This window comes from Copadichromis virginalis, linkage group LG15 (genome assembly GCF_057382275.1).
Source record: "Copadichromis virginalis isolate Kocher_CV1m ecotype Utaka linkage group LG15, C_Virginalis_male_GT1.1, whole genome shotgun sequence".
NCBI lineage: Eukaryota > Metazoa > Chordata > Actinopteri > Cichliformes > Cichlidae > Copadichromis > Copadichromis virginalis.
In genome coordinates, this window is record NC_140632.1 from 6,655,292 (window position 1) to 6,675,328 (window position 20,037).

Consider the following 20,037-nt stretch of genomic DNA (forward strand, 5'->3'; position numbering starts at 1 on the left):
GAAAATAACAGTAGAAATATTAGCTGAACTAGGCTAAATTATACTGTAAATTACACTGGTGTTTTGAACTGTTCAGGACCCCTCAATTTAAAAAAAAAAAAAAGAAAAAAAAAGGAAAAAAGAAAAAGAAGACAACGGATGTTTTTTTTTTACATTTTTATTCACAATTTTAAACATTGGCTTGATTTTTTTTCTGAAAGATGAAAATAACTTGCAGATTTACATAGCAACTGTGAAACTAATCACAATATATTTGACTTTGATATAAATATATTTATTATTTATCTTAATGATCAAAGGACTTACGATGTCACTGTGTACATATAGCTGTAACTGTCACTTTTGTTTTTTTAGAGATAAACAACAGTTGTTACAGTTGAAAGTAGTTTTATGGCTATCTACACCCATATACTGTGTCTCTGACCTCTTCTTTGACACTTCATGATCACACCTGTTGACTCGGCAACTTCCCTTACAGCTGAAATATCTTAAAGTACTGAAATAAAGGTCACAAAGACGATTCTGTGCTGCCCCTTTGTTTCACAATGCACAAAATAATTATTTTGCATGATCAAAACCATAAAATCCTCAATTCCTATGCAAATGGTCAGAGCAATCTGCACTACTCAAGTGATACAGTGCAAAAAAAGTGGATTACAAAAGAGTAATGCATGGGACATATTTACAGTTTCTTTGACTTGTGATATCTGACTTTACACTATGAAAATTTATTTAAAAAAGGATTGAATTCTCATTAATGGAATACTAATAATACCACCATAATTACTAGCAGCCACATTCTGTGTCTTTCCACTTGTATCTTTAATTGTCTGGATATCTGCGTGCTGCAGTAATGCCTTTCGAATTTCAGAAATGGCATTGTTATTTTGTTGACACTGCAACAATCCATGCACTGTCTCATGGTAGAACACATGGAAAGGTAACACAACATTAGAAACGCCATCCCATGTTTTCATTAAAGTTACATGCTTGGGTTCATGTGCGTGATGCATCAAAACCAGAATGACAGGCTGAGAACCTACAGAGAGCAAAAAAGAGGAGACGGATTACGAGAACATAACATAACAGTGGAAAAGTATTAAAAGAAAAAAAATTTAATGGCCACAGATTTTCTTATACTATAGAAACATTAGACAAAATTCATGCTATTCCTGATGCTTTTAAAAGCTCATCATTATTATGAGTTACTTTCAGGTCGTATTCTCAAACCCAAAAATGTCTCATAAAAAACAACTGCAATTTTTTGAATGGATGACTAATTTAATTCTTTCCCTTACCTTTGACTTGCGTCATGGCTGCATCAATATCTGTCCCCATACGTGAAACAATGGGACAGAAGACAATAATGGCCTGGCAATCCTGATTGCTGTCTTCCTGTTCGATCAAATTCAAATCTGGATCCTCACTTAAAGCCTTTACTTTTTCCAGTATCTGTTGATGGGCATTAAAGGTTTTTCCACTTATCACCATCTTGTACTTCAGTGTGGCTATAGAAATAATACAAAAAATTACAAATAAAGAGCAAGTTAAATTCACAGGAGAATCAAATTAAACTTCCTGGAATACAGTGATTCATGATAAATGAAATAAAAGACTTTGCTTCAATGAGTGAAATCAATTTATTAATATAGCACAAAAAATTCTTGCTTAAATTTCAAAACATTACTAGAATGATTAACAGAGCTGTCTGAGTCTTTTATATATAAAGTTTTGAGTTGAACAGGTTTTAAACATAGTGTTTTAGATAATCTAAATGCAAATATAAAAATGTTAAGCATTCTCGAAAACAATATATGTGCTCAGGTAACTATACAATATGCAGCTGAAATTTTAGGGTTTATTTTTCAATACAATTTTTTAGAGTGGAACAAAATATCATTTGATACACTGTACTGCCAAAGGTATTTGCTTGTCTGCTTTTACACACATATGAACTTAAGTGGCATACCATTCTTAATCTATATGGTTTAATATGATGCCAGCCCATTGTTTTCAGCTATAACAGTTTCTAACTCTTCTCGGAAGGCTTTCCACAACGTTTAGGAGTGTTTATGGGAGTTTTTGAGCATTCTTCCAGAAGCACATTTGTGAGGTCAGACATTGATGTTGACGAGAGGCCCTGGCTCACAATCTCTGCTTTAATTCAACCGAATGATGTCCTGTTAGGTTGAGGTCAGGATTCTGTCCAGGCCAGTCAATTTCAGTCATGTTCCTTCTATGTTGGAATAGAAAGGGGGCATCTCCAAACTGTTCCCACAAAGTTGGGAGAATGAAATATTTCAAAATGTCTTGGTTTGCTAAAGCATTAAGGGGCCGAGCCCAATTCCTGAAACACCATGCCCCATAGCAAACTATGATCCCCCTTCCACCAAACTTTGCACTTGGCACAATGCTGTCAGACAAGTACTGTTTTCCTGGCAATTGCCAAACCCAGACTCATCAATCAGATTGCCAGACAAAGACGTGTGATTCGTCACTCGAGAGAACACGTCTCAAATGCTTCAGTAATGTCGTGTTTTACACCACTGCATCCAACACCTTGGACTTATTGAAATAAAGCTTGGATCTAGCATCTTGGCTATGGATAACCATACCATGACTCTACGGATTATGTGCCTCCGCTAAATCCGCTCTGTGATTTTACGTGGCCTACCACTTGGTGGCTGAGTTGCTGTCATTCCCAATCATTTTCAGTCACTGAGAGTTGATTGTGAAATATTTAGCAGCAAGAAAATTTTACAACTGCACTTGTCAGACAGCTGGTGTTTTTTTCACGACACCATGCTGGAATTCACAGAGCTCCTGAGAGTAAACTATTCTTTCAGAATTGTCTGTAGAAGCAGTCTGCATGGCTAGGTGCTTAATTTTATACACCTGTGACCATGGAAGTGATTAGAACACCTGAATTCAATCATCTGGATGGGTGATTACCTCTGGCAATATAGTGTGTATAACAGTGTATTAAGTTAGATTTCTGAGGTTTTTTTTAACATATAATAAGTGAATATTGAATATTGCCTGGAGTTGGAAACCTTAAAACCTGGTCAATAATACAACCTTACATTTTAACAGTGAAGAGCTAAATTTACCTTGTCTTTTATGTGGATGGTCACGCTTGAAAGAAGGAGAGCGTGAGAACCGATTTGCACTACTGGTACTTGTATCTAACAAATATTGATGTAAAACAGCTATGTAGCTATGTATGGCTATTTAACAATAGCCATACATAGCTCCATATGCATGTGTCTGTGTGTCACTAGACTGTAAGTAAAAGAAGGTGAAATTTACCTTGTTGTATTTCTGGAAGGTCACTAGTTTGGCTATTCTCACTACTTGACGAAGAACCTGTTGAGTACAAGGGCATAACACATTTACAAGAAATAAAAAATAAAACTTATGAATGTATGTAAAAATCTTAACTGTACTTAAGTAATAATATATATCGTCATATACTATAGTTTTATACTATATGTAAGGGGTTTCTGAAAATCTATCCTGTGAATGACAACATAGCAGAATTTCGACTGACTTGACCTTTTCCATGTGTTTGTGATTCATGTGCAAGATTTAACACTTGAAGCAGACTGCTACACCAGCGGATTTTGTGGCAGGAACTTAAATCAGATAAAATTACACAAATGTTTGCACTTTTACTTTTAATTCTAACCAGTGAGAAATACATAAAATCAACTAAATGAAAAGCCAGCAGTGTTTGAATTACTGACTAAAGAAATGGATGCCTGTTGAATCTACACTCATGAACTTACGACACGTTAAGATTAGGCTGATTATACAAATCATTTCATTATAATTACTTTTGTGGGGTTTTTTTTAAATTATTATTAGTTTGCGGCATAAGGTAGTCCAGGTGTTTCTGACACCTATACTCAATTGTTGCAACAAGGGGCCTACTTACTGTAACTATATATACATATATATATGAATTAGGGGTGGGAATTTAACACGTTAATTGCGATTTATTAATTTGAAAAAAAATAAAAATAACAACGTGTTAAAAAATTAACGCATTTAACGCACTTTGCATTCCAAGCAAAGGGGAACTTTTGTCAATGCACGATTTCCTAGTATACCGATTATACTGATGTACACACACAAACGTTTTCCTCTGCAGAAGAGAAGAAAAAAATCAGAGAAAACAGAGGTTGGAAATTTTTGTTGCTGTTATCCTATTGGATCGGCATGACATCTAAACAACATGGAAACAGACCTGCTGTGCAAGCTGGGCCTGCAGGAGCAAAAGAGAAGATGCTGGGATGAAAAACCCCCAATACTGTTAGATGTAGATATTTGCATTGTACTGTCAGTCTATTCTAGCTTCATCAAAAAAAACACCCACCGTTTACGGTCAACAAAAAGTGAAAGTAGACTGACTGAACAGTTTGGTCATGCTGTGATCCAGCATTGGTTATTGGAGTACATGCGCAGCCCCGCCCACTATAACCACGCGATTGCTGCAAAATGTCCACCCTACTGTTACTCATTTTATATTAAGATTTAAAAATCTAGTTGGTATTGGTAAGGTGAGTAGCCTTCAGTAATAGTAATAAATCACACAGCAATAGTACATTCATGTAGTTGTAAAAATCATGATAATATATTATGTAATCCAAAGTATTCAGAATACATTACTCTCATTGAGTAATGTAACGGAATACGTTACAAAATACATTTTGGGGCATGTATTCTGTGATCTGTAGTGGAATACATTTTAAAAGTAACCTTCCCAACACTGACCTTAACACCTGGTGAAGAGCTAAATTTACCTTGGTGGGGACAACATTGCACTACTGGTAATTGTATCTAATAAACCTTCATGTAAAACAGCATTAAAATGTAACAATAGCCTGTGTTAAATTTTACTGGAGTGCAAAGAAAAACAAGGTGAGATTTACCTTGTTGCATTTGTGGAGGGTCACTGGTTTGGCTATTGTGGCGCTTCACTGGACCACTTGACAAATAACCTGTTGAGTACATTGGCATAACGCATTTACAAGAAATTAAAAAAAATCTTATGAATGTATGTAAAAATCTTAACTGTACTTAAGTAATAATATATATCGTCATATACTATAGTTTTATACTATATGTAAGGGGTTTCTGAAAATCTATCCTGTGAATGACAACATAGCAGAATTTCGACTGACTTGACCTTTTCCATGTGTTTGTGATTCATGTGCAAGATTTAACACTTGAAGCAGACTGCTACACCAGCGGATTTTGTGGCAGGAACTTAAATCAGATAAAATTACACAAATGTTTGCACTTTTACTTTTAATTCTAACCAGTGAGAAATACATAAAATCAACTAAATGAAAAGCCAGCAGTGTTTGAATTACTGACTAAAGAAATGGATGCCTGTTGAATCTACACTCATGAACTTACGACACGTTAAGATTAGGCTGATTATACAAATCATTTCATTATAATTACTTTTGTGGGTTTTTTTTTTTTTTAATTATTATTAGTTTGCGGTATAAGGTAGTCCAGGTGTTTCTGACACCTATACTCAATTGTTGCAACAAGGGGCCTACTTACTGTAACTATATATACATATATATATGAATTAGGGGTGGGAATTTAACACGTTAATTGCGATTTATTAATTTGAAAAAAAATAAAAATAACAACGTGTTAAAAAATTAACGCATTTAACGCACTTTGCATTCCAAGCAAAGGGGAACTTTTGTCAATGCACGATTTCCTAGTATACCGATTATACTGATGTACACACACAAACGTTTTCCTCTGCAGAAGAGAAGAAAAAAATCAGAGAAAACAGAGGTTGGAAATTTTTGTTGCTGTTATCCTATTGGATCGGCATGACATCTAAACAACATGGAAACAGACCTGCTGTGCAAGCTGGGCCTGCAGGAGCAAAAGAGAAGATGCTGGGATGAAAGACCCCCCAATACTGTTAGATGTAGATATTTGCATTGTACTGTCAGTCTATTCTAGCTTCATCAAAAAAACACCCACCGTTTACGGTCAACAAAAAGTGAAAGTAGACTGACTGAACAGTTTGGTCATGCTGTGATCCAGCATTGGTTATTGGAGTACATGCGCAGCCCCGCCCACTATAACCACGCGATTGCTGCAAAATGTCCACCCTACTGTTACTCATTTTATATTAAGATTTAAAAATCTAGTTGGTATTGGTAAGGTGAGTAGCCTTCAGTAATAGTAATAAATCACACAGCAATAGTACATTCATGTAGTTGTAAAAATCATGATAATATATTATGTAATCCAAAGTATTCAGAATACATTACTCTCATTGAGTAATGTAACGGAATACGTTACAAAATACATTTTGGGGCATGTATTCTGTGATCTGTAGTGGAATACATTTTAAAAGTAACCTTCCCAACACTGACCTTAACACCTGGTGAAGAGCTAAATTTACCTTGGTGGGGACAACATTGCACTACTGGTAATTGTATCTAATAAACCTTCATGTAAAACAGCATTAAAATGTAACAATAGCCTGTGTTAAATTTTACTGGAGTGCAAAGAAAAACAAGGTGAGATTTACCTTGTTGCATTTGTGGAGGGTCACTGGTTTGGCTATTGTGGCGCTTCACTGGACCACTTGACAAATAACCTGTTGAGTACATTGGCATAACGCATTTACAAGAAATTAAAAAAAATCTTATGAATGTATGTAAAAATCTTAACTGTACTTAAGTAATAATATATATCGTCATATACTATAGTTTTATACTATATGTAAGGGGTTTCTGAAAATCTATCCTGTGAATGACAACATAGCAGAATTTCGACTGACTTGACCTTTTCCATGTGTTTGTGATTCATGTGCAAGATTTAACACTTGAAGCAGACTGCTACACCAGCGGATTTTGTGGCAGGAACTTAAATCAGATAAAATTACACAAATGTTTGCACTTTTACTTTTAATTCTAACCAGTGAGAAATACATAAAATCAACTAAATGAAAAGCCAGCAGTGTTTGAATTACTGACTAAAGAAATGGATGCCTGTTGAATCTACACTCATGAACTTACGACACGTTAAGATTAGGCTGATTATACAAATCATTTCATTATAATTACTTTTGTGGTTTTTTTTTAAAATTATTATTAGTTTGCGGTATAAGGTAGTCCAGGTGTTTCTGACACCTATACTCAATTGTTGCAACAAGGGGCCTACTTACTGTAACTATATATACATATATATATGAATTAGGGGTGGGAATTTAACACGTTAATTGCGATTTATTAATTTGAAAAAAAATAAAAATAACAACGTGTTAAAAAATTAACGCATTTAACGCACTTTGCATTCCAAGCAAAGGGGAACTTTTGTCAATGCACGATTTCCTAGTATACCGATTATACTGATGTACACACACAAACGTTTTCCTCTGCAGAAGAGAAGAAAAAAATCAGAGAAAACAGAGGTTGGACATTTTTGTTGCTGTTATCCTATTGGATCGGCATGACATCTAAACAACATGGAAACAGACCTGCTGTGCAAGCTGGGCCTGCAGGAGCAAAAGAGAAGATGCTGGGATGAAAAAACCCCCAATACTGTTAGATGTAGATATTTGCATTGTACTGTCAGTCTATTCTAGCTTCATCAAAAAAAACACCCACCGTTTACGGTCAACAAAAAGTGAAAGTAGACTGACTGAACAGTTTGGTCATGCTGTGATCCGGCATTGGTTATTGGAGTACATGCGCAGCCCCGCCCACTATAACCACGCGATTGCTGCAAAATGTCCACCCTACTGTTACTCATTTTATATTAAGATTTAAAAATCTAGTTGGTATTGGTAAGGTGAGTAGCCTTCAGTAATAGTAATAAATCACACAGCAATAGTACATTCATATAGTTGTAAAAAGCATGATAATATATTATGTAATCCAAAGTATTCAGAATACATTACTCTCATTGAGTAATGTAACGGAATACGTTACAAAATACATTTTGGGGCATGTATTCTGTAATCTGTAGTGGAATACATTTTAAAAGTAACCTTCCCAACACTGACCTTAACACCTGGTGAAGAGCTAAATTTACCTTGGTGGGGACAACATTGCACTACTGGTAATTGTATCTAATAAACCTTCATGTAAAACAGCATTAAAATGTAACAATAGCCTGTGTTAAATTTTACTGGAGTGCAAAGAAAAACAAGGTGAGATTTACCTTGTTGCATTTGTGGAGGGTCACTGGTTTGGCTATTGTGGCGCTTCACTGGACCACTTGACGAAGAACCTGTTGAGTACATTGGCATAATACATTTACAAGAAATTTAAAAAAAATCTTATGAATGTATGTAAAAATTTTAACTGTACTCTAGTTCTAATTTACCATATAGTCATATGCCATAGTTATATACTATATGTAAGGGGTTTCTGAGAATCTATCTTGTGAACGGCAACATAGCAGAATTTTGACAGACTTTACCTTTTCCATGTGTTTGTGATTCATGTACAAAATGTAACACTTTTTGTACACAGACTGCTCTGAGCATGGCATGGGCAGAATGACATGTTAATTGAGACTTCATGTCTCTGTTATTTCCATTCTATGGATTCATGTAAAAATATATGTAAAAGCAAAGAAGGTTGAACCGTGGTCAGATATTGTGTCTATTCAATACCAAAGACATGGCTTATGAATATTCAGCATAAATGGACTGGATCAGATAGAAAACTGGATTAAAAACCTTTGTCCTGGTTCTGCAATGGTTGAGATTTCCTGAGGTCCTCCAGTAGATTGATATGTGCATCAAGGAAATCTTGCACTTTATTCATTTGGGTCTTCATTTCCTTCAACATTTTCAGGTAGCCGACCAAAACTCCATTTTCGGTTAAGGCGGCTAGATGGAAAGTTTAAGGTTATGTATAAGAATCTGCATCTGATATTTTAAAACTTCCCCAAAACATCCTAAATCCATCCATCCATCTATTTTCTACGGTGGCTGGGAAGTGCAAATCGCAACAAATTAAAAAACCGCAACAAATAAAAAAACCGCAACAAATAAAAAACAAACCACAACAAATTACAAAAAGCCCACAACAAAATACAAAAAGCCCACAACAAATTACAAAAAGCCCACAACAAAATACAAAAAGCCCACAACAAATTACAAAAAGCCCACAACAAAATACAAAAAGCCCACAACAAAATACAAAAAGCCCACAACAAAATACAAAAAGCCCACAACAAATTACAAAAAGCCCACAACAAAATACAAAAAGCCCACAACAAATTACAAAAAGCCCACAACAAAATACAAAAAGCCCACAACAAATTACAAAAAGCCCACAACAAATTACAAAAAGCCCACAACAAAATACAAAAAGCCCACAACAAATTACAAAAAGCCCACAACAAATTAAAAATCCTTGACGGAAAGGGATTGTCTGAAATACCGGAAGTGACACAAGCGTGATGTCACGAGAGGGGGCGTGGTCAGGGTTTTTGGTTGAGGCGCCACATTTCTGGGCCGAACAAAGCGCTAGCGAAAGAGCGAAAGTACACGGATAACACCAGCTATGGTTCGTACTTGCTGTGCGGTCGGTTGTAAAGTTAGATCGCACGACCGGCAAGGGAATAAGGTTGAAAATGGTTTATCTTTTCATTCTTTCCCCACCTGGAAGCAACATGAGGCAGCTCATGTATCGGATGTTACCAAACGAAGGCGTCTAGCCTGGATAGCAGCTGTGAGACGAGCTGATATCCAGTTCTCTTCCATCTCCAAATATCTGTTGGTGCTCCAGACATTTTCATTCCGGTAAGTTCTAAATATGTTCATATCTTTATAGCCTATTAGTTTTATTTTCGATGCACTCTGAGGTCATAGAAAATTAGAAAAAAACATCCTACTGAGTGATTTTGCAGAACTCCCTTCTATTTATAGAGTTACTAATTATTTGGCATTATTGCAGCAAACCAGCCCATGAAATGGATGAAACATCGTGACTGAGTTCCAGCGCTACACAAGGGACCTGCTTCAAACATACCACCATGCCAATCAGATTACTTCTTCCATGTGAGGGTGAAGAGGTGACCCTTCTGGATAAGATGGTGAAGGTTTGCTGCCGTTTTGGTGAACAGTGTGGTAGTAAAACCAGGGGAAAATGAAACTTGCTCCTGTTAAATATTCTTTAGTCTTGTGCTGTATAAATAGCGGTAATTTTTCAGAACATAAATTGAAGTAATTGATAGTAAATAAAGTAACGTTAGTAGTGGGTGATATCGTGTAAATGCTGTCATGATTTTGTGTAAACATTTTGTCCTTTATAAACTATGACATGGATTCTACATTGTAACTGATGTGATGTTCTGTAAGGTGGTTTTAATAAAAAAAAAAAAGAGCAAAACTTAGTTTGTTTCTTTATTCAACTTTTGAACAGTGGTACTCAGTCAGTACATATTCAGTAAATGCAAATTATTTACACGGCAGTGCACTTCAGGCATAAATCTAGACCCTTATATAAAACATTATGGGTCATTCCCACAACCCACAGCTTTACTGTGTTCCAGCAAAGATTCCAATAGCAGTGACAACTCCTCCACAGTAGCAGGTGGGATTTTTCTTTTTTGAGGACGGCTCCTTTTACCTGTCACTACCAGAGATGGGCAGTAACGCGTTACATGTAACGCGTTACTGTAATCTGATTACTTTTTTGAAGTAACAAGTAAAGTAAGGGATTACTATTGCAAAAACGGTAATTAGATTACCATTACTTTCCCGTAGGAACGCTGCGTTACTGCGTTACTAAAACCGTGATTTTTTGCGAGAATGTCTCACGACAGTGACGTAAGCGAGTGCGCCGTTAGTGACAACAGCTGTGTGCAGATCAACAATGGATCACATATCGATTGTGGGAGAGAGTATGAGCGTGCAGAGTTTAAAGCGTGGAAGTACTGACCTTACTTTGAGTTTGATTCCATAAAAAGTGACCAAAACATTAGCGTCCATCGTGTGTGGGAAGAAAACTTCTTTTTACAGCGAAAAAACCCCTAAACTTCCGAGCAAGCACCGAGTGCGCAACGACGTAATGGGAAACTCGCAGAAACTCGCGGATTCTTCAACTGACCGCGGCACACCTGCACCAGGGTAAACCTCCGCCTACCGCAGTCCTGCTTTACAGGTGAAAATAGAGCAACAGGACCGCTGAGTCTTTGACTTTATTTATGTTCTGCTGTGTTTTACTTGCATCTACTTGAAAGACTGAGTGTAAACACAAAAAATATTTTATTTTATGTGCTGGAATGTGTAGAAAATAGGTTTAAATGTTAAACTAATTTATTCAAGTCAGAGAATGTTGCATATAATTAAATTTTTGCTTGATGCATAAAGTTAAAAGATTAAAACTGATAAAACAAGTTAAAAAAAGAGACTTTTCCATTTGATTACATTTTGTATGATGGATTATGTAGAAAAAGTAGAATTGGGCTGAAAGATCTATCGCTTTATCACCTCTTCAGGTTGTAAATCGTGTTTTTAAAAAGTAACTAAGTAACTAAGTAATTAATTACTTTTGAAAATAAGTAATCAGTAAAGTAATGGGATTACTTTTTTGGGGAAGTAATCAGTAATTAGTTACTGATTACTTTTTTCAAGTAACTTGACCAACACTGGTCACTACAGATGGTCTGTTTATGTTTTGATTGAGAGCAGTTTTTGGTCTCCAGGACTCCGGCCATACAGGTGCAGTGGGCGGCTTCAACCTTCCCTGTGATGCTCACAATGACCCAATGCTGGTTCATTCAGTCTTTGAGAGTGCAGTACCTGAAACATACAAAGTTAATTTAAAGACAAGGACTCTAATGAGCCAAGGCCGACATAAATTTGTTTTATCTACTTTCAAATCCATTTTATCATAAATGTAACAAAGTATTTAGAAAGTTAGCACATACATGTAATTTTCCATTTTTTTATGTATCCATCTATAGAACGCTGCATGTTATATTCCAAATCTGCCTGTTCTCTTTCAGAAACCTGCCTTCAGAAAATGAACCTAAAGTATGTAATGCAAGGATGTCATCACTTTCAAGATGGAGAAAGCATAAAGTTTGACTTTAGGTGACAATTATGGACACGTAATATGATAAGGAGATTCTGCAGGTCATTAATCAATGTATTATAGTAAAAAATTTATTTTTTGTGACACAGGACACAAACATGGAAGCAAGATATATAATTAGGATTATTTATAATAAATATGAATAAATAATTGCAATTTCTTTAACCATTGAGAATAACTAAATCCTTCAGGACAATGTCACATCAATGCACTGAACTCACTATGGCTACGTTCACACTGCAGGTCTTAATGCTCAATTCCGATTTTTTTTTTTTTTAATTTAAATCTGATTTTGTGTCTGCTTGTTCACACTACAAATAAAATGTGACAGCAAACGCAGTCCTTTGTGAACCCTCAAAGTGGCCCGCATGCGCAAAAGAAGACGTCACACACAACGCGCTCTGTTTAGACCAAACAGCATTGTTTGACTGATGGCCCTTAATATAAAGACTTGTTTCAGACTTTACGTTGTCCAATTTTGCTTTAAGTTATTTTGTTATTTACATATGGCCTAATAATGATCCTTATTGTTGTTTTAGAGAGGAGCGGTGCTTCAAAGGATAGTTGCAGATTTATGTCAGAATCTGCAGATTATACAGTACAAATAAAATGTTCACGTTATCTTCCCAACAGTTTCACTAACATCTGCACGGGATGCACACGAAGCGCTCATGTGTTCTCAATGTCTTCTCCAGCGCTGATAATTGGCATATGTTTTGTGTCAGTGAAATAAAAGACGGATTTAATGCGTCATGACCATTCAAACAGCAGTTGCTTCCTAAAACATCAGATATGTATCGGATTAAGTACCACATACGAAAGTGACCCAGATCGGATTTGAAAATATCGGATTTGTGCTGTTTTTACACCGTCATACCATGATTGGATATGGGTCGCATACGGTCAAAAAAGTCGGATTTGATGCGTTTTCGCGTGCAGTGTGAACGTAGCCAGAGCCTCCACGTGTTCTCACTCTAATTTGCACCTCATGAATGAATTTATGATTGCACTAATTTGAATGTTCGGGAGGAAATCAAACGCATTTTACTCACAGTGCCCTACAAACGTCACTGCTGTTTAGTTTTCTGTCTTCATTTATGTTGGAAGTGATAGCAGAGTTGTACGTTTGAATTTGTTTCCAAAATCCCTCATTTAGATGGAAGCTAGCGAGCTAACTTCCTGCTAATTTCTAACTCTGTTAAATGTCATATATTCCGTTTCGTTTTCATGGATGCCTGGATGTTAAACTCAATTGTTACACATGGTAGAGCAGAACGCTGATCATTTTATTACAGATGAAAGACTTTAGACAGTTTTTCAACTCTCAGTAATGCCACAGTGATCCTGTGATTTATGGACCTGCAGCAGCGTTTGAGCCCATGCTAGTGACGTCAGACTTAAAGACCGGATAAAGAGTGATATGAACATATCTATAACTTACCGGAATGAAAATGTCTGGAGCACCAACAGATATTTGGAGATGGAAGAGAACTGGATATCAGCTCGTCTCACAGCTGCTATCCAGGCTAGACGCCTTCGTTTGGTAACATCCGATACATGAGCTGCCTCATGTTGCTTCCAGGTGGGGAAAGAATGAAAAGATAAACCATTTTCAACCTTATTCCCTTGCCGGCCGTGCGATCTAACTTTACAACCGACCGCACAGCAAGTACGAACCATAGCTGGTGTTATCCGTGTACTTTCGCTCTTTCGCTAGCGCTTTGTTCGGCCCAGAAATGTGGCGCCTCAACCAAAAACCCTGACCACGCCCCCTCTCATGACATCACGCTTGTGTCACTTCCGGTATTTCAGACAATCCCTTTCCGTCAAGGATTTTTAATTTGTTGTGGGCTTTTTGTAATTTGTTGTGGGCTTTTTGTATTTTGTTGTGGGCTTTTTGTAATTTGTTGTGGGCTTTTTGTATTTTGTTGTGGGCTTTTTGTATTTTGTTGTGGGCTTTTTGTAATTTGTTGTGGGCTTTTTGTATTTTGTTGTGGGCTTTTTGTAATTTGTTGTGGGCTTTTTGTAATTTGTTGTGGGCTTTTTGTATTTTGTTGTGGGCTTTTTGTAATTTGTTGTGGGCTTTTTGTATTTTGTTGTGGTTTGTTTTTTATTTGTTGCGGTTTTTAAATTTGTTGCGATTTGCACTTCCCAGCCACCGTAATTTTCTTCCGCTTATCCGAATCAATCAAATGCAAGAGCCAACAATGTTAGCAGGCTGTACTTACCCCTGAAAGATTCATGTGGGATGAAGTCCTTGAATTTTTCTATGAGCACACCAATTGGTTTCTGAAACAAAGAAAAACAAATAAAAGTGTTTATTGTCCAGATCTGACTTTCTATATGGGTTACACACATCCAGCTGAATCCCTCTCCTCTCAGTTATACACAGCTTGCTTGCTTACCTGCTTGTGTATTATATCAAAGATTTCCCTTATCCGTTTGACATTTTCAACTCCAGGTAACAGCAAACCCAGGTCTTGTAAAGTCAGTAACTGGAGATCTGAGTCAGCTCTCAAACCTTCCTCTGAAAGATTAGATCTGTTATTGATCAAGTAGTCTCCTGATTGTCTGTGAAGGTTCTCAGTCCTCCAGGTCATTGTAGTCTAAGGAGCTTGGAAAGAAAAGCGTCTGGACTTTTTTAAGTTGCTTGAAGACGTTTCACCTCTCATCCGAGAAGCTTCTTCAGTTCTAAGAGTCAAATGGCGGAGAGTCCCAGATTTAAACCCAGTGGGAGTTTCCCCCCAAAGAGGGACAAAGGACCCTCTGATGATCCTCTACCTAATCACATGAGTCAAGGTGTGAAAACGGGTGTGGGTCACAATGTGCCAGGGTTTCAGGTGAGCTCATTGTGAAACCTGGCCCCACCCTATCATGTGATTTCTTGAGGTCAGATGGCCCAGGGTGTGAGTGGGTGTTAAGGTGTCTGGGAAGGGAAGATGGTCGCTCACAGTGGACATAAATGGCTTCTTTCACTCCTCTTTCAAACCAGCTGTCCTCTCTGTCCAAAATGTGAACATTGGCATCCTCGAAAGAGTGACCTTTGTCCTTTAGATGCAAATGGATCGCCGAGTCTTGTCCCATGGAGGTGGCTCTTCTGTGTTGTGCCATGCGCTTGTGAAGTGGCTGTTTGGTCTCTCCAATGTAGAGGTCTGGGCATCCCTCGCTACACTGTACAGGATACACCACATTGTTAAGTTTGTGTTTTGGAGTTTTGTCTTTGGGATGAACCAGTTTCTGTCTGACTGTATTGCTGGGTCTGAAATGCACCGGGATGTCGTGCTTGGAGAAAACTCTCCTGAGTTTCTCTGATACACCGGCTACATAGGGGATGACAATGTTGTTGCGTCTGACTTTCTTATCCTCCCTAGCTGGTGTCCGATCTTCTTTTCTGTGCATCTTTACTGACTTTATAAATGCCCAGTTAGGATACCCGCATGTTTTGAGTGCTTCCTTTACATGTGTGTGTTCTTTCTTTTTCCCTTCAGGCTTAGAGGGAACATGTTCTGCCCGGTGGTGTAGGGTCTAATTTCTCCAAGTTTGTGTTCCAGAGGGTGATGGGAGTCAAAGAGGAGGTACTGGTCTATGTGTGTGGGCTTCCGGTAAACTTCAATGTTGAGGTTGCCATTCTCTTCAGTGTGCACAGCGCAGTCCAGGAAAGGCAAACAGTTATCCTTTGTGTGAACTTGATGTTTTTATCCACGGCGTTAATGTGCGCTGTGAAGGATTCCACTTCTTGTGTTTTGATTTTGACCCAGGTGTCGTCTACATATCTGTACCAGTGGCTGGGTACTCTAACTTTAAAAGAGCCAAGAGCCTTTTTTTCCACTTCCTCCATGTAAAGGTTGGCTACAATAGGTGACACGGGGGTGTCTGTAGAAACCCTCATTGTATTCGAAATATAAAGTGGTAAGGCAGAGGTGTAACAGGGTGCAAATCTGATCGGGTGTGAAGTTGGTCCTGACTTCCAAGGAGCTGTCTTCTTCTAGTCGTTTTCTGAAAGTCTCCACTGCCTCCGTGGTAGGTATGCAAGTGAAGAGAGAGACTACATCAAAGAACACTATGGTTTAATCTGGATCCAGGGTAAGTTTCTGGACCTTGTTGGCCATCAGGACCATCTGACCTTAGAAAAACACATGATAGGGTGGGGCCAGGTTTCACAATGAGCTCACCCGAAACCCTGGCACATTGTGACCCACACCCGTTTTCACACCTTGACTCATGTGATTAGGTAGAGGATCATCAGGGGGTCCTTTGTCCCTCTTTGGGGGGAAACTCCCACTGGGTTTAAATCTGGGACTCTCCGCCATTTCACTCTTAGAACTGAACAAGCTTCTCGGATGAGAGGTGAAACGTTTTCAAGCAACTTAAAGAAGTCCAGACGCTTTTCTTTCCAAGCTCCTTAGACTAGTCTCCTGATTATACATTATAAAAGTTATTATTGTTTGTTGTTGTGATTTGGCGCTGTATAAATAAAACTGAGTTGAATTACAATTATAATTCAATTTATGGCTTTGTTAGCTTTTTTTCTTGTTAGTTTGCAGCATAATGGAGGAACAATGGAGCCTACTCAGTGTAATATATTTATGCCTATTTACATCTTATTTACTCTGACAGTAAATATTCTCAAAAAACTGCCATTTACCTTCCAGTTTATTGGCTGCCACTTCATCCTTGCGTCTTATTTCCTTAAGCAAAATATCCATGATTTCACCTGCAGAAAAGAAGAAAAAAAATCAGAGAAAACGGAGGTTGGACATTTCTCATACTGTATAGTTCCTGTTTCTGTTCTCCTGTTGGATTGACATAACATCTGAACAATGTGGAAACAGACCTGCTCTACAAGCTGGGCCTGCAGGAGCAAAAGAGAAGATGCTGGGATGAACCCCCCCCCCCCCCCCCCCCCCAAAAAAAAACAACAAAAAAAACCAAATACTTTTAGCTGTAGATATTGTTGATCGTGATGTCAGTCTAGCCAAGCTGATCACAAAACGCCCATCATTTCAGAATTAACCCACAAGGGTTAGTGTTCATGGGAATTTGTGAAGTCAGACGTTGATGTTGACGAGAAGGCCTGATTCCCAGTCTCCACTCTAATTAATCCCAAAGTTGTTGTGTCGGGTTGAGGTCAGAACTCTGCGCAGACCAGTCAAGTTCTTCCACACCAAAGTGGCTAATTGATGACTTTATGGACTTTGCTTGGTGCATTGGTGTGCAGTCATGTTGGAGCAGCAAGGGCCCATTATTGACTAAAAAAATGGATGCCTGTTAATCTGTCCGTTACATTGAGAGAATGACATGTCAACTGAGACTTCATGTCTCTGTTATTTCCATTCTGTGGATTCATGTAAAAGTAGATGTAAAAGCAAACAAGCCTGAGTTGTGGTCAGATATTGTGTCTATTCAATATCAAAGACATGGCTTATGCATATTCAGCATAAATGGACTGGATGAGATAAAAAGCTTTACCTACATTAAGTTGAAGTTTGCTACCCTCTGTAAAAGCTTTGAATCTGCACTCATGAAATTAAGACACGTTAATATTAGGCTTAAATAAACTGGATTAAAAACCTTTGTCCTGGTCCTGCGATGGTTGAGATTTCCTGAAGTCCTCCAGTAGATTGATATGCGGATCAAGGAAATCTTTATTCATTTGGGTCTTCATTTCCTTCAACATTTTCAGGTAGTCGACCAAAACTCCATTTTCGGTTAAGGCAGCTGGATGGAAAGTTTAAGGTTATGTATAAGAATCTGCATGTGATATTTTAAAACTTCCCCAAAACATCCTAAATCCATCCATCCATCTATTTTCTTCCGCCTATCCAAATCAAATGCAAGAGCCAACAATGTTAGCAGGCTGTACTTACCCCTGAGAGAGTCATGTGGGATGAAGTGCTTGGATTTTTCTATGAGCTCACCAATTGGTTTCTGAAACAAAGAAAAACAAATAAAAGTGTTTATTGTCCAGATCTGACTTTCTATATGGGTTACACACGTCCAGCTGAATCCCTCTCCTCTCAGTTATACACAGCTTGCTTGCTTACCTGCTTGTGTATTATATCAAAGATATCCCTTCTCAGTTTGACATTTTTAACTCCAGGGAACAGCAAACCCAGGTCTTGTAAAGTCAGTGACTGGAGATCTGAGTCACTGCGTAAATCCGCCTCTGAAAGAGCAGATCTGTTATTGATCAAGTAGCCTCCTGATTATACAAATTAAAGTAATCGTTGTTGTGATTTGGCGCTGTATAAATAAAACTGAATTGAAATAACATTCAATTTGTGGTTCTGTTGATTTTTCTCTTGTTAAGTTTCCAGTGGTTTCTGAAACCTATACTCATTTGTTGCAACAACGGAGCCTACTCACTGTAACTACACACACACACACACACACACATACATACATACATATATACATATATATATATATGCATAAATATTTACATCTTATTTACTCTAGTAGTGTAGGATAAATTAGGGCTTTTCGATATAACGATGTATCTCGGATGACGATATAAAAACGTCTATCGTTTCATTTTATGCTATCGTTTGTTTCGTGGTGTCGCAAAATAAACTGTTTACGACAATATTTTTTCATCGTTCTGATGGTCACTGTAGTGGCTATATTAATTTCTTAAAGTTCTCTCTTTCTCTTATATTTAATATAACCACACTACAGACGGACAAGCGCCTGTTTTTATGCGTTGTGGTTAGCAACAACGACGGTAACAGCATCGCGTGTCCGCTTGTTTATGTTCCACATAAACCTTTAACGTTAGAACAGGCTTTTCCCCGCAGCACGCCGTGTAATAAATACTCACAAAGAAAACGGCTTAACTTATGTCTAAAAATGTATAGCTTCATGCATCTGTTAAAGATTCACAGAATTTACAGAAAATGTTACATTTTTGTGATTTATATCGTTATCAGGACGATAGAATTCTTATATCGGGATATGAGATTTTGGTCATATCGCACAGCCCTAGGATAAATATTCTCATTTTCTCTGCCACTTACGTTCCAGTACAGAGGCGGCTGCTTGGTCCTTGCTTCTTATTTCCTTAAGCAAACCATCCATGATTTCACCTGCAGAAAAGAAGAAAAAGTCAGAGAATACGGATGTTGGACATTTCTCATACTGTATAGTTCCTGTTTCTGTTCTCCTGTTGGATCGACATGACATCTGAACAACGTGGAAACAGACCTGCTGTGCAAATGGGGTCTTCGGGAGCAAAAGAGACGCTGGGATGAAAAAACTCCCAAATACTTTCAGATATATATTGATCTATCGTCGTCTAGCCTAGCTTGATCAAAAACCGTTTACAGTCAAAGGAAAGTGAAAGTAGACTGACTGAAGTGGTTGGTCATGCTATGACGTCGCAGGGCTTTAAGCAACCATTGGTTCATGAGCAGCCCCGCCCACTATGACTGCTAAAAAAAGTCTGGGTCCTAAAATATCCAAAGTCATGCACTGTGTGTTAAACGTACACATAATTTTTACACAAAGTACATTTCACATTTTGGCAAAACGAACAAGAACACCATGTCACAATGTAATCCTGTAATGTGTCTCATCTGTAAAACTTTAAAAGTCTATATAACAGTTAAGTAAGGACTTCATTGTTTCACTCGAGTCCCACAGCATCAGTCTTCAGGTTTGTGTTACAGAGCCAGATTGAAATAGCTCAGCATGCAAACACTTAAAACACCAGCAGGGTGCAGCAGTGCACAGTTTTTCTTTGCCAGTGCAACCCGTACAAAGTGCACACACTGCCATACATCTCAGTGCAGGCTTGTACAGTAAAAAGACTTCCCTCCAAATATGCTGCCGGTAAAAAGATTCCAAAAGAACACTAAAGGGCGTAATTTGAAAAGGAACAGGGACAAAACCAAGAAATGATTTCCTTTGTTTCATGTGCTGTCAGGATATTTAA

General features: G+C 37.7%; 1 protein-coding gene across 2 annotated transcripts; it reads right to left on the reverse strand.

The window, feature by feature from the left end:
• Positions 1–201: 201 nt before the first annotated feature.
• Positions 202–19,444, reverse strand: LOC146691653 (uncharacterized). 2 transcript variants are annotated; one of them, XM_085431564.1, is made up of 15 exons: positions 19,308–19,444; positions 19,121–19,189; positions 18,149–18,270; positions 17,972–18,032; positions 17,676–17,822; positions 16,750–16,818; positions 14,510–14,631; positions 14,333–14,393; positions 8,735–8,887; positions 8,212–8,280; positions 6,575–6,643; positions 4,935–5,003; positions 3,310–3,366; positions 1,299–1,508; positions 202–1,039 (listed from the first exon to the last, which is right to left on the reverse strand). In XM_085431564.1, exons 2-15 carry the CDS (start codon positions 19,179–19,181, stop codon positions 729–731), a joined length of 1,581 nt encoding a protein of 526 aa, XP_085287690.1. In that variant the 5' UTR covers positions 19,182–19,189; positions 19,308–19,444; the 3' UTR covers positions 202–728. The 2 variants fall into 2 exon arrangements, with proteins under 2 accessions (XP_085287690.1, XP_085287691.1); XM_085431565.1 differs by lacking the exon at positions 8,212–8,280.
• Between the last annotated feature and the right edge of the window lie 593 nt (positions 19,445–20,037).